The sequence below is a fragment of the Pristis pectinata genome, chromosome 17 (assembly GCF_009764475.1).
Source record: "Pristis pectinata isolate sPriPec2 chromosome 17, sPriPec2.1.pri, whole genome shotgun sequence".
Classification (NCBI taxonomy): domain Eukaryota; kingdom Metazoa; phylum Chordata; class Chondrichthyes; order Rhinopristiformes; family Pristidae; genus Pristis; species Pristis pectinata.
This window is the reverse complement of record NC_067421.1, coordinates 40,562,346-40,576,386: the sequence shown is the minus strand read 5'-3', so window position 1 is coordinate 40,576,386 and position 14,041 is coordinate 40,562,346. Positions and strand designations below refer to the sequence as shown.

At 37.7% G+C, this 14,041-nt stretch overlaps 1 protein-coding gene across 14 annotated transcripts in view; it reads left to right on the top strand.

The window, feature by feature from the left end:
* The window catches only part of fbrsl1 (fibrosin-like 1), a 763,594-nt gene that overhangs the window by 375,153 nt on the left and 374,400 nt on the right, over positions 1 to 14,041 (top strand). For all 14 annotated transcript variants that reach the window (XM_052031844.1, XM_052031846.1, XM_052031834.1 and 11 more), the window contains one exon: positions 338 to 373. In XM_052031844.1, the coding sequence (XP_051887804.1) occupies positions 338 to 373 (36 nt within the window). The remainder of the gene's footprint in view (positions 1 to 337; positions 374 to 14,041) is intronic.

The following is a 14,041-nucleotide window of genomic DNA, read 5'->3' as shown; positions in this document are numbered from 1 at the left end:
CATCGAAGCAATGTAGTCATTTACAAAATATTGGTCAATCCAACAACTTGTATTTATGTTGAACCATTAACATAGCAAACACACAGAGGGACTTCACAAAATGTTCAGTCAAAATGATAATCAGAGCTCCCAAAAAACATACGGCAAAAATTTGAAGCAATACAATAATTACAAATGAAGCCAAGTCTACTAACAAGTAAAGCGCTATTGTTCAGCCGTCTGATAACCTCCATTATCAACTTCACTGCTATACCAGAGGTTTGTTACTGGGTACAGATAATATTATTAAAGTTCAATGCAAAATCTAATCCATTTTTCCCCTTTCTTTCCCCTACAGAGTTCTGCTCATTCGTTTTCAGGACGAGGATACTCTGTAAGTCATTGCAAATTTTCCAATGTCATACGCTAATTCTCATGGGTAATGGTGTTCTGTTTCATAGCTAATTGCTTGTAGTTCAGCATCTACATGCATACAGAGTCACTTACTCAAAGTACTAAGTTGTAGAATTGGTCTTCTAACGGGAGATTTCATTACATTCGTGATAAGGGTGATGTTAGTTCCTACCTAGTTTGCAGAAGATCTGTAATTGTGAAAAGACTAGGTTTAGCCAGCCTCAGCATATTTTACTTGCTCTTCTCGATTCTTTTACCAACCTAAAATATGTTTGGTATTCAGCCGTTTGTGTGTGTATTAAGCTTGTGTATTGTTCTTGGGATGTGAGGATTCTGATAAGGGCATATGTTATTATGAAAAGGTGCTATTGAGACCTTTTCCTTACACTTAACAGATATTAAGAGTTAACCATATTCTATATGCCTAGAGTCACAAAGGTGAAAATGGGTAGGGCTAGTAGTTCTCTTTCCTGAAAGACATTGGTTGAAAGACAATTTAGATTTTTCAAAGCTTTTCTGATCATTATTTATTGTGGTGTGTGCCAAAACTTACAATTTTGAGGAATGCAAATATTACATTTTTATACATTTACCAAACTACCCAAAATATTCAAAATATACTTCTGCTTTTGTGATGCATGCAAATAACTTTTCTATACAAATAAGGAGTAATTTCTTAGCTGCTTGTTTCTGATTGAATCAACTGCCAATGCTAATCACCAGTGCTTGGATCCAGCATGGTGGTTCTTCTTGCTCTTTAGCAAGAAGATTTTAGAATGTTATTTGAAAGTAAGGCTATGACAGCATCTATGATGTGAAAGGAAATACCACCCAATTATACCAGTGCAAGGGCTTCAGAAGTTTGTGGGCTGTGGGTTAGCCTACATCCATGAAACAAACCAGCACTCTCCTCTACTGAAGTTTTTTGCTTAATGTTGGAACTCAGTAAAGACATGCAATTTGTATTTTTGAATTATTTCTGTACTTTTTTTTTCAGCGATGGATAACAATTGTGTTCAAGATGTGATAGTACTTCAGCAGGATCTTGTTTAAATATAATTTGTGAAGAAAATAACAACATCACACAAACAATATAAACCCTTTATATTGATAAAGCTATTGTTGAATTGCAATTTGTTGATAATGAGGTTAAAACCTCTGGAGCATTTTTGTTTTTTCATTCTGCATAAATTAATGTGTGAGAATATTGAATGTATTGGCAAGAGCTGCTGCTATGTTAATAACAGTGCATCTGGTGCTCTTTGTTGAAAGTAAGGAATAGTGTAGGGCTGTTAACAGCCTAAACTAGGGCTCAAGGCTGTCATTCTTCCTATAGATTCTTAAGTTCACCTGATGTTCTTAATTATCACTTAATCGCACAGTATAAAGTTTTTTTTTAATCTTTGACCACAGTATTCTTTTCAAAGTATATTCTATTTCAGTAATGTCTTCATAATCTTTAAAAGTTCATTGTGCCACCTCACTTTTGATGAACTAATTATGGTTAAACCTAGTATGAAATTGTTACGAGATCATTAGATGATAGAGTCTTTTTTGTCTTCCATCTACACAAGGAAAATAAGAGAGGGTCAGAATCTGTAGTAATCCTAGAAAACTTCATTTCCAGGAAAGTTAGCAGCTTGATTTCTTTGTACTGGTGACTCCTTGCCACAGCTGTTCGGGTTACAGAAATTCCTCATTATGGAATTCACAAATCACTAGTTACAAATTTGAGATAAGGAATAAAATATGCTCTTGCAGAACTTATGTAGGGAAAAAAATAAATAATTAAACACAAAATGCTGAAGATAACAGATTTTATCAATTTTTAATTGTAGTCACTCAATACTGTGGGGCATTAAGATTTGGATATATTATCACCACGCTGATTGAGTTGGCAGTCACAGCAAAGTTTCTCCTTTGCCACACACTCTCCAGTCTGAGGACATGTGGACAGGCATCTCAGAATGCAGTGCTGCCATGCTCTTCACCTGCAAGTCATTTTGTCTGATGCGCTGCATTGTGGGAAGCTACAGCAGCTACGACCAGCTCCTTAAAGTAATCCCTCAGCCTTTACTCTACTTCCACAAAGTCACCGAGCTTTAACCCGTTACCACTGTGAACTCTTTCTCCGGTATCTTTTGTCTCATGAACCCTAATCCTTGAATCCCATCCCTTTCCCTAACATCCCCTCTTCCTAAACCCTTTCCTAATCCATGAGCTTTGTGCGTCAGAGAAAATGCCTTGAGGATGATGAGTGCGGCAGCACTGCACTCTGAGACATCTGTTCACATGTCCTCGGACTAAAGAGAATGCGACGTAGGAGGGACTCAGCTATGACTGCCAACCCAATCGACGTGGTGATGTCATATCCAAATCTTATTGCCGCACAGTATTGAGTGACTAGAAATAAAAAATGACTTGTTGTTTCTTTCACACAAGCCTTTCTACACCACCGCAACCACCCCCCCCCCCCCCACCCTGCAGTCTAATGTTGGCTTCAGCTGTTAAATAATGGTGGTGGGTCACTTTGTTGTCGTCAGTAAAATGGCATAGTATGAGAGAAAGTGTAGGAACACGTCGCCTATAACATGGGATTCAATGGGAAAAGGGGGTCCATGTTACTGAAAATCACTATACAGTTTTTAGGAACACAACCCCTCCGTTACATGGGGGTTGCCTGTACTAGCGATGCAATTGCAATTGAATGCATAATCTGCTTGTGTCAATCAATACTATATTCATTCATCAGCAATTTAACAAATGTTATTATAGCATAAAATGCAGTGTTGTAATACTTCTTGGAAACTTCTAATTGCAGTTGAATATTTTACCCAAAAACTGACTTCTTTTACTGCATTTTGCTGGTATTTGTGGAATTGATCATAGTCGTGTTATGCATCAATATGTTGATTTTTTTTCATTGAAACGGTGTAATCTTATCATTACAAGCTCGCCTTAACAGGATTTAATGGCTAAGCATGTTCAATTAATGAGATTGGTTACAGGAAATGATTGTAAATTTCTCAAGGATAGATAACAGTGGTCAGAAAGGCTTTTGTTGCCCTCATTTTCTCACGTACATAAACTCTGGCTATCTCCTTCAATGAAGGTGCCAGAGTCTGATAGCTAAAAACTGTAGAATTGCTCTTTGTTCTTGTTTCTATAGGAATTCTACAGAGTTCTGATTATTTTTGTAAACACAGTACATATCAGTGAATAACGGTTTAATTACATGAACAAGTGTAATCACCAAAGGCAGCAAATTTGATGCACTCACAAGGATGTACTTTATCACATTATTACACCTTGCTGTTCCCTAAAAGTTGCGTTTGTGGAGCAACACAGGAATTGATAAATAAGAGAAACGACTGGTATCATTGAACTTTGATTTGCTGTATAAAATGCTTAGTGTTGAAAACAGTTTCTCCCCAAATACCAGTTAAGCATTGATAGGAACCATGAACATGTAGAGCCACAAGTGGAAGAATACAGAAGCTGGAAATATTGAGTAGATCATGAGGTAACTGTATGTGAGAAACAAGAAGCTAGATTGCGTTTCAGCCAGCATACCTTGTAATCACTCTCCTGGGATACCTGTGCGCACATTTAGCTTCTTTTGGCTGCATGGCTTTCATTGCCCTGCCAACCTTGCTGCTATGAACTGTGAGCAATGATCAGGCTGCAGGCAGAGGAAATTAAGACCCTGCCCACAGACCACCTGGATGATCATTGATCAGACTAAATATCTCTGATGATCAGAGATATGAAGAACTCATTGAAATACCTGTAAACAATTACTTAAAATTAAATATTAAAAACTTGAAATTCATTTAAAACTACATTCAACATATGTAAATGAAAAACTAATTAAAAAGGAAATAAACACCAGAGAGTATTGGAAATACTCATCAGATTAGGGAGCATATGCAAAGGGAAAGAAAACAGTTGGTCTTTCAGTTCTGATAGAAGGTTTTTGACCTGAAACGGAAAGTTCTTCGACCTGAAACTTTAACTGTGTTTCTCTTTTCACAGATGCTGCCTGACCTACTGTGTATTTAGAGCACATTCTGTTTTTATTTTGGATTTCCAGGATCTAGAGTTTTTGATTTATTTTACACTTATTTTCATTTGCTCTTTTTAATGAAGGTTGGCTGCCTCATTCAAGTAAATGGGTTGCGCCAGATGCACCGGCTGTGATTGATGTAAAGTTGAGAGGCCACAACTGAAGTATATCTGGCCACTCAACTCAGTACCTTACAGGGACTGTCATTGTGTTCCAGATGAGTTCATTGTTAAATTATGTAAGTAAGTGGATTGATTCAATTGTAATGTATTGTAATGTCATAACCTCATAACATTATACATGGCATGGCTTTGCTCCTCCTTTGTGTATATAAATAAATGTGTTAATTTTGTCTTTGTAGCACCCGTGAGCTTTATAAAATCTCCAAGGTCCTTCCTTCAGGTGACAAGTTATTCCCACTTGCCAGTTATCACCACATCAGCGTTACCTGTGTTCATGTATGACTAATGTAAATTTCTTTACATTGTTCTTTTGGAGCTTGCAAAGTGATACAGTTTTGTCTTATGATTTAATTATTCTCTGTGTAGATATCTGTGCACAGAAGCAAACAGAAGGGATGCTTGGTATGAGGGTGATATGATCTGACATGGCAAAATTTGAAAATCAATGTTATGTCAAAGGAGAGAAAACCATATCAATGGGGGAAGGTGGGGAGGAGACCCCTCAGCACAATGCATTGATTAAATAAAGCAGCTTTACAAACAACAAAGGGAATGAGAGGTGATAGAAAATCAATTCCAACAGAACAAAATTTACTGAACAATGTAAAATAATTGTGCTCTTTAACTCTCAACAAAAACCTTACTACCAGTGTGCCTGTATTTTGAGAGCCCTTGGGTGTGAATAAGTGAAACCATGTGCGGAAGCCAAACTCATCAGCTCTAAGAAGATACTGACTGTCTTTAAAATTTAATTGGAGGTCCGTATTAGTTAATATTTAAGATTAATCTTCAATCTGTGCTTAGATTATTGGCCTGCCTCAAGAGTAACTGAGATATAACTATGGTCAGCTCTGGCTGTATTATTATCATTATTATTATCTTCATTATTATTATTACTGTTATTATTTTGCAGTCCCTTGGGTTGAGGATGATTTGGTTCCACTCTGGTTCTGTGGGTTCTGAGGTATCTGATGGGGCCTAATGGAGGAACTGCAGATTCCTCCACAAATGGGGCGGGAGATGCTTGAAGTGTTGGATGGATAGTTTGTGAGGGGATGTGATCCTGTGTTCCTTCCTGTTGGGTTTCTGTGTGCTCCCAGTGCACAGACTGGGGTTTGTAGTGCCATCTCAAATGGTCTTCCAGTTTAAATAACTATAGGACAGGGATTCCCAGAATTAGTGGGAGAAGTTGCATCTTTTCCAAAGAGGTCTTAAAGATGCCTTTGAATCTTTTTCTCTGTTCACTTTGAAATTTCTTTCTGTGATGTAGTTCAGAAAAGAGCGTCTGTTTTGGGAGTTTAGTGTCGGGCGTTCAAATGACATGCCCTACCCTGTAGAGCCGACAAGGTGTAATTAGGTCCTCATTGCTGACCTGGGAGAGGATGCTGATATTGATTCAATTAAATTTCCTGTGAAATTGGAAGATTTTGATGGAAGCTTTGGTGGTATCTTTCCAGTGCATTGCAGTGCCAGTTCTGGGTAGTCCAAGTCTCAAAAGAACAAAGGAGGGCAGGGATCACCAGTAAACTGAGTTTTGTATCGGGTTTGAGGTTTTGATCTTCAAACACCCTTTTCCTCCGTTAGCCAAAACCTGTGCTGGTGTACTAAAGACAGTGGTGAATTTTATTATTGATATCTCCTTTCACTGACCAGCAGCTTCTGAGATAAGGGAGTTGGTTTGTTTTACAAGGATCAGGCCGTGAACCTTTATAGTTGGAGGACAGTGTTGTACAGCAGGGGCAGGTTAGTAGAGAACTGTCTTGCTGTAGATGGACATGTGTATAATTGTTGCCTGTGTACTGCAACTCGATAATTGAGGTTGATTTTAGGGTTTAGGATCAGAGGATTGAACAGTTTTCCATCAGTCCTGTAGATTTGCTCCACACCAGTGGGAAACTTGTTGGAGGTGAGATGCAGTATTGCTGTGTGAAAGATCGCAAGAAGTGTCATGGCAGCTTTGCTTGACATCACCCTTCACTGAGATTGGCTCTGTTGTGGATCCGCTGGTTAGGATCATGGTTTGTATGTCATGAAGCAAATGGAAAATAGGGATGAATTTCTTTGAGTAGGCAGATTTGAGGCGGGTGCTCCACAGTTCCTCCTGGTTGACAAAGGCTTTAATGAGATTGTAAAAGGCCATGTATAGTGGTTGGTGCTGTTTCCTGCATTTCTCTTAAAGTTGTTCCATAGTAGAGATCATGTCCACTGTGCCTCCAGATGGACAGGCCACAGTTCCTCTGCTACTGGGAGGAGGACCCTGGCGATGACTTTCCCTGTGGCACACAGCTGGAAGATCCCTGTACCAACACTACAGTTGGATCTGTCTCCTTTCTTGAATCTAGTCAAGAAAATGGTGTCTCTGAGGTCCCCTGGCATATCCTCCTCTTTGCAGATGTGAACACTGGGGTTGTGGATGTGTGACTGAAGTTCCTTACTGCTGAGTTTTCAAGCTTTAGCTGAGTTACTATAGCTGTCAAAGCCCTGTGATATGGCTACGATTCTCACCGATTGACTTTCTGCCTCCAGCTGCCTCACTTGATCAACCAGTATTTTCTCCCATTTCCAATATTTTAATAACGAATGAATGAGTGTTCTAAGAAAGTTTTTTTCTTAAAAAATCAACACCATTTTGTTCATCTTTGACCTCTCTTGGTGTTACTGTAAATCCTAAACCCTGTGCACAGTGCTAAGCAAGAACAAACTTTGGCCAGACTTTCTGTCATTGATTCCTCTTATTGATGCCCAATGGAAAATATATGTGTGGTAGAATAAGTAGATGTTCAACTATTAAAGATCCTGCACAAATTTGCTGTGTAAGCTTATACATGATCAAGCTAATAACTACCTTGGAAAAATTCCATAAATTTGGGAAAGAAAGGAATAGGTGATAATAGAATAAATCGGGTCACCAAGAAAAACTACATCTTTGTAGCACAGAATGTACAAAAGCACTAACTCCCTTCACTACTAAATCCTCATTTTTATATTCAGTACCTTTTAAGGGCAGAGCCCCTCCCTTTCTTGGAACTTACTCCAGTCCTGTAATCCTTGAAGAATTTTTGGCTTTCTGTGCATTGCTGGCTTATTTTGCCCCAATGATTGGCCATCAGTGATTGGCTACCTAGAATACAGGATATGGAATTCCTGTCCTGAGCCTCTGTGCCTCATTCCTTTAAAATGTTTATTAAAACCAACTTCTATAACTAACAGTAATTGAAAAGCAAAAAGAAACTGCAAATGCTAGAAACCGGAAGAAAAAACAGAAATTGCTGGAAATACCCAGCAGGCCAGGTGGCATCAGCGGATCCAGAGTCCGTGTTTAAAATTGATGAAACTTCTTAAGAACTATCCTGAAGAAAAATCACCTGAAATATTGACACTGGTTCCGTCTCCACAGATGCCACTTAGCTGCGCAAAGTTTCCAGCATTTTTTGTTTCTCTTTCTCCAAGTTAAATCACTTGTCTAATGGCTTCTTAGCAGTGCACTCATGTCTTGATACATTCTTCTAATTGTGAGGTGCTACATAAATGCAAGTCATTGAGAGCAATGAGTAAAAATAAAGAAGCCCTTGTAGAATAACTCTGCATTTGTTTTAAAATAATTTCATTATATTACCTGATTCAGTTCTAGTATCCATAGCTAAGTGTAGTATTACATTTCGAACACTACACTACTAAGCCCCTCACCCCATCTCTTTTATTTCAGACTCAAAGACTCTGAAACCCTGAACTATTTGTAGAGCTTGGTATAATTCTACCATGTGTCCTTCTAACTGCAGTTGCACACTTTGGGAATGGAGGGAAGAAAAGTAATAAGGAAAGCAAATATAAAAATAAAAAGTAAATCCTTATTAGTAGCTTAGGAAAATTAACTTGAGGATTGCTGGCAGAAAGACAGCTTTGCATCAGTGCAGTACGGAGAATGTATAGGTGTAGGGGAGGCAACATCATTTTTCACCATCTGGAGATCAAAAAAACAAGTTTCCAAATCATCATTCCTTATTTCTCTGCTGTAGGTTATGTTTCTATATTGTTACTCTTTTATTGTGTAGCTTATTATTATAAATCAAACAAATGTAATTCTGTTTTAAAGTTTAATTTGATACTGACAAGGTTGCTGCTTTGTTAATTGTGACTGGCAGGATTGTCAATGAAAGTCAAAGTGCCTGATTAGATTTGACAGATTTACATATTATCCAACAGAGCACCACAGACAATGTCCATATCCTTTCAATTCAGCTAAGTAGTTTCATGTAGATGATACTAATGTACTATTTATCTTGCTGTTAATGTGGCTTAACTGTTAGTTAGGCTACATTTGGTGTTATTATGACCTTCTCTACTTTTCTTTGAAGTGTGCTCCTCATGATCTCTTGACAATTTAATCCTTTTAGTTGACAAATGAGGAGGAAAATTTTGCTGCCAGTGGCCAATAGTTGCTGATTTTCAGTTTTTTGCAAACTATTTCAGATAATTTATGTATGGTAACAACAAAGGTAATTTTCCCTCACAATATCCTTTACTTTTCACGCACTTCAAGAAGGCTAGGATGATGGAAAAGCCAAATGCTGTATGTTTCCTTAAAGATGTCCTGAGTGGCTTTTTATGAAAGGTTGCAAACAAAAAAACACAAAATCTGAAATACTGAGCAGATCAGGCAGAATCTGTGAAAGGGAAATAAGCTTAATGTTTCAGGACTCTGACTTTCACCAGAACTGGAAAGAGTGATAAGTGGGCTTTAAAGTGCAGATAAAATGTTTTTGTGGAGTCAGAGAGGGGAAATGAAAGGTCAGAAGTTCTATGTTCGGATGGAAGGCAGCTGCCGAAGAGTGATATTGGGAATTAATATCTGAAATTACCAAAGGAAAATGCTGAACTGAACCTTGAGCCAACAACATGTGCGTATAGAAGATGAGGTGTTTTCCTTCAAGCTTGTATTGAGTTTCATTGGAACAGTATTGGAGGCTAAGGATGGAAAGATCAGATTTTGAGGGAGAACTAAGTTGATAGGCGACTGAAAGCTTGGGGTTAAAGTTATAGACATGTTCTGTAAAGTAGTTACCCAGTATAGAAGTGGCAATGTTATGAGCAGTAAGTACAATGTGTACTAATTCAAAGTAAAGTAAATCTCCTTTACCTAAAAAGACTGTTTGGGGCCCTGGTTGGAAGGAAAAGAGGCAGGATGGTGGGCAGCATGGTGAGGGAAACCCATAGATCATGTTATCATCCATTTACAAATTTAAAGTAACACAAGGTAACACAGAATTTTGGGGCACATTGCCAAATTCAGTTTCCTGCATCAATCTCCATAGTTATATCCCACCAATGGCTTCCACAATGCTGGTTGGATATTCTTCAGGAGGATAAAGACTGTTTTACACATTCAAGGGGCTCCCATATTTAGTGTAGAAGACAAGACTGAAAATATGGCTGCATGCTGCCAATGGTCGTTTGCGGGCAAGTTTGTTTATTTTAGCAGGTGATGTTAATGGAAGTGCAACTGGAATCAATATTGTTGATGTAAAGGCATTTAACTGGTACTGCTAGCTAAAAGTTAGCTCTAATAAATTTTACCCATCTTGGATAAGAGAACTTAGATTATTAGCAGTTCAGGCTCTGGATCTGTTAGATTGTCAGTATGCAACTGAGGTCATTTTATTTTGGTTTAGTTACACATGTGTATAAAAATCCAACTAGAATGGTCACTTGCTGTGCCTCAAGGAGTTTACTTTTCCTTTGTTGCCAAAAGCAAATGGATTTTCATGCTACATAATTGACTCCCCTTGCCTTAAATAATACAAGATTTTGTGAATGGATTAAGTATTTACAAACAGTTATTTCAAGCAAAGCTCTCTATTGGACTATCAATTTGCAGTATCATTGGATTCCAAATCTTCCAAATTTTTGCTGTGCCATAAGTGGCAGACAAGTTCCAAGAGGGTGCCAGGCAGTTAAATCCAGGAAAAACAAAAACTTAATGTGGGGTCTCTACACCACTTGGTGTCAGAACATAGAACACTACAGCACAGTACAGGCCCTTCGGCCCACAATGTTGTGCCAACATCTTATCCTGCTCTCAGATCTGTCTAACCCTTCCCTCCCACATAGTCCCCTATTTTTGTATCATTCTTGACTTCCAGAATATTTTGTCAAAGATGAAAGATAAAAGTTGGATCTTGGCAGAGAGTGGATGCATTCCTTTATAAGTTAGTCATTTTCTCAAAGGAATGCATAGTATCATATATCCTTACCCAGTTGGCAGGTGGCAGAGAAACAGCCTTCAGTGGTAAAGACAGAGTCCTTTATGATAATATTGTTAGCTGTGGCTTTGTTGGGTCCCAGCAAGGTACATGATTTGCTCCAGATGGTGACTGAGTTGTCACAACTACTGTTCTGCAATGGTGTGGTTTCAGAAACATTGGCAGATGCCTGTGGGTGGAATGTTTATAGGCCTCTACCTTGATCAAGTCCTACTGTTGTGCAAGGATGCCCAAGAAAGTTGAATAAAAAATGTACCTAATCAAAAAATTGCAACCTCAGAAATTAATGCCATTTTCATTCTTTTGATATGGTATATTTTCACTGTTTAACAATACATTGTTAAAAAATATAAAACTGTGTGTGGTTGTATATGGGTTTAAATTTTCATTACTTTTTTTTATTTCAATCTTTTGGGATCTGGGCTTCACTGGCAAGGCTAGTATTTATTGATGTTCCCTAATTGCCCTTGAGAAAGGTGATGGTGTGCTGCCTTCTTGAACCACTGCAATTCTGGTGAAGGTACTCCTACAGTGCTGTTGAGTAGAGAGTTCCAGGATTTGCACTCAGTGACAGTGAAGAACAACGATATATTTCCAAGTGAGAATGAGATATGACTTGGCAGGAACCTGCAAATGGTGGTGTTCCAAGTACTTGTAGCCTATGTCCGTCTAAATGCCAGAGGTTTCAGGTTTGAGAGTTGCTGTTGGAGCAGCGTAGGCGAGCAACTGCAGTACATTTTTTTTTACAATAGTTATGCAATGTCCTTGAGGCCACTTGAAATTTTGGTGGAAAGCAAACTGATCGAACAAAATAGTGATTTAATTCGTTTTATGTTTTTATGAGGAAAATCTCTACTTAGGAATGTTAGAAAAAAGTAATTTTAGAGATATCAATTGAATAATCAGATATTCTTGCTTGCAATCATTTAAAAAGAACTTGAGTGATTTTATATGAACAGAAAATGGCAAATTATGGAAAAGAAGCTGTTTCTTCAAGGAGAAATGTTGAATTTAATTGCATGGCTTTTCCATTTGTATTTGCTCTTTTATAGAACAGTTTTGAAATGTATTATTTCAGATAATTGGAGATAAAAAAAAGAACCAAGTTGAGCATCTTATCTGTTGCTGTTCTAATCGTAATATTTTGTGATAAACCAAAAGATAAATTAGGTGCTGTGTGTGCAGGAAAGTTTAGTATAAGTTACATCAGGTTGGGTTGTGGGGGAAGGGGAAATGAGTTTGTGGGAGGTTTGAAACAGGAAGTTCTGCATTACCAGGCCGAGTTTTGTTATCTAGGTAGTATCTGTGGTCAGCCCCTCTATAGCTTGTGGCTTACTTCTGGTTTTATAGAAATACAGACTGAGTGAAGCAGTTCTTCTGTTCCCACATGCTTTGTCAGTTAGATTCTGATGTCTGTGGTTAAATGAGTACTATAGGTGTCTCAATGTGGTTACTGCTACAGGAAGGGGGAGACATTTGGCCTGCAGAGACAGGAATAACTCGGTTATCAGATGGTTACCAAAAGCGCTGATAAAAATGTGTGCTTTCCGAAACAGTTTCGGAATGAAACTGATGGATATGTAGTTTATAAGTATTTTTCTTTGAAATAACATTTCCAAATAGCATTGAATGCCTTCAATTGTGTCACATATGCACTTCTCATGCTTGATTTAAGATTTATTTTGTTACATGCTCCATATATCTGTGAGTGAATGGTCTTCCTGCACTACTTCTGTGATGAGATATTTTCTCATTTTATTACAAGTGCACATTGGTGCCATGCCTGCTGTGGGTTGCAGTGCACCAGGTTGATACTGAGTGCAGTGAAGTGATGCAAAAGGAAAGTTTCCGTTCAACAATATACTCTCCTTGCTATGTGAAATTCCCTTGCACTAAGCTACTAAGTGAGATATTAACTATCGTGGTGAAACTGGAAGTACCATGTATTGCAGTGAAACTAACTGCAAGGTGAATTGTCAGTTTACAAGCTTTCCACAATGTTGTTAACTTTACACTTCTGATTGTGGAGTTGCAAATGTCTTTGGGTTTAAAAAATCTGGTGATTTGTTTTGTCCTGTTTTGATTTGGATTCGTGGCACAAGATGAAATTTTAGGGAACATATAAAACGTGGCAGACATTATAACAAATTCCATTTCTTTAATAGGTACATTCAATTTTTCCACATTTTTAACATCCAGTGAAGAGAAATTCATGTCTCTCAAAGTTTGATGGTTTGGGCCCTGACATAGTCACTTACAACATGCCTGAGCAAACTAACATTTTGAAATAATTTAAGTACAAATAATCAGTTTTTTATATATTCATTTTCTTGATCTTGGTGTCATCAGCATTTATTGCCCATGAGAATGCAGTAAAACAGGTCACAAGATGCACTGACATTAACTTAAGGAAATCTTTCTGAATACACAGATTAGATAAACTCCAATGAGAATGAAAAATTCCAAAAGAAGAACTCACCATATGTGGTTAACTAGAAAAGTTAAATATAATAACATACACAAAAAAAAAGCATATAAATGTGCAGGACATGTGGCACATTGGAAGGCTGGACAGAATACAACAAAAATACAGAGAATGATGAAAAGAATGAGGGAAAAATCAGAGTACCAGACAAAACTAACTAAAAATGTTAAAACAGATGAGAGTTTCTGTAGATATCTTTAAAAGGAAAGAGTTCAAGAAATGAGTATAGGACCGATGGAAAGCAACTCTGGGGAATTGTAAAAGAGAAAAAGGTGATGGCAGGTGAATTTTGCATCATTCTTCACTATATACAGATAACTTCCCAAAAGTAGAAGAAAATCAGAAATTGGAGAAGAAGGAATTACAATCACCAGGGAAGTGGAACTGAAAATAACCATTGGAGATGAGAACTAACAAGCCCGAGAGTCCTGATGGACCTCATCCAATTCTCATCTAAAAGAAGCAACTAGCGAGATAATTGACGCATTGCTTAAATTTTCCAAAATTCCCTAGATATGGAGAAGGCTCCATAAGATTGGAAAATATTGAATATAACTTCTTTATTCGAAAGGAGAGAGATGCAGAATTCAGGAGATTTGGTCATTTAAAAAATGTTAAATGTTGTCATTAAAGACTATAACAAGGCAGCTAGAAA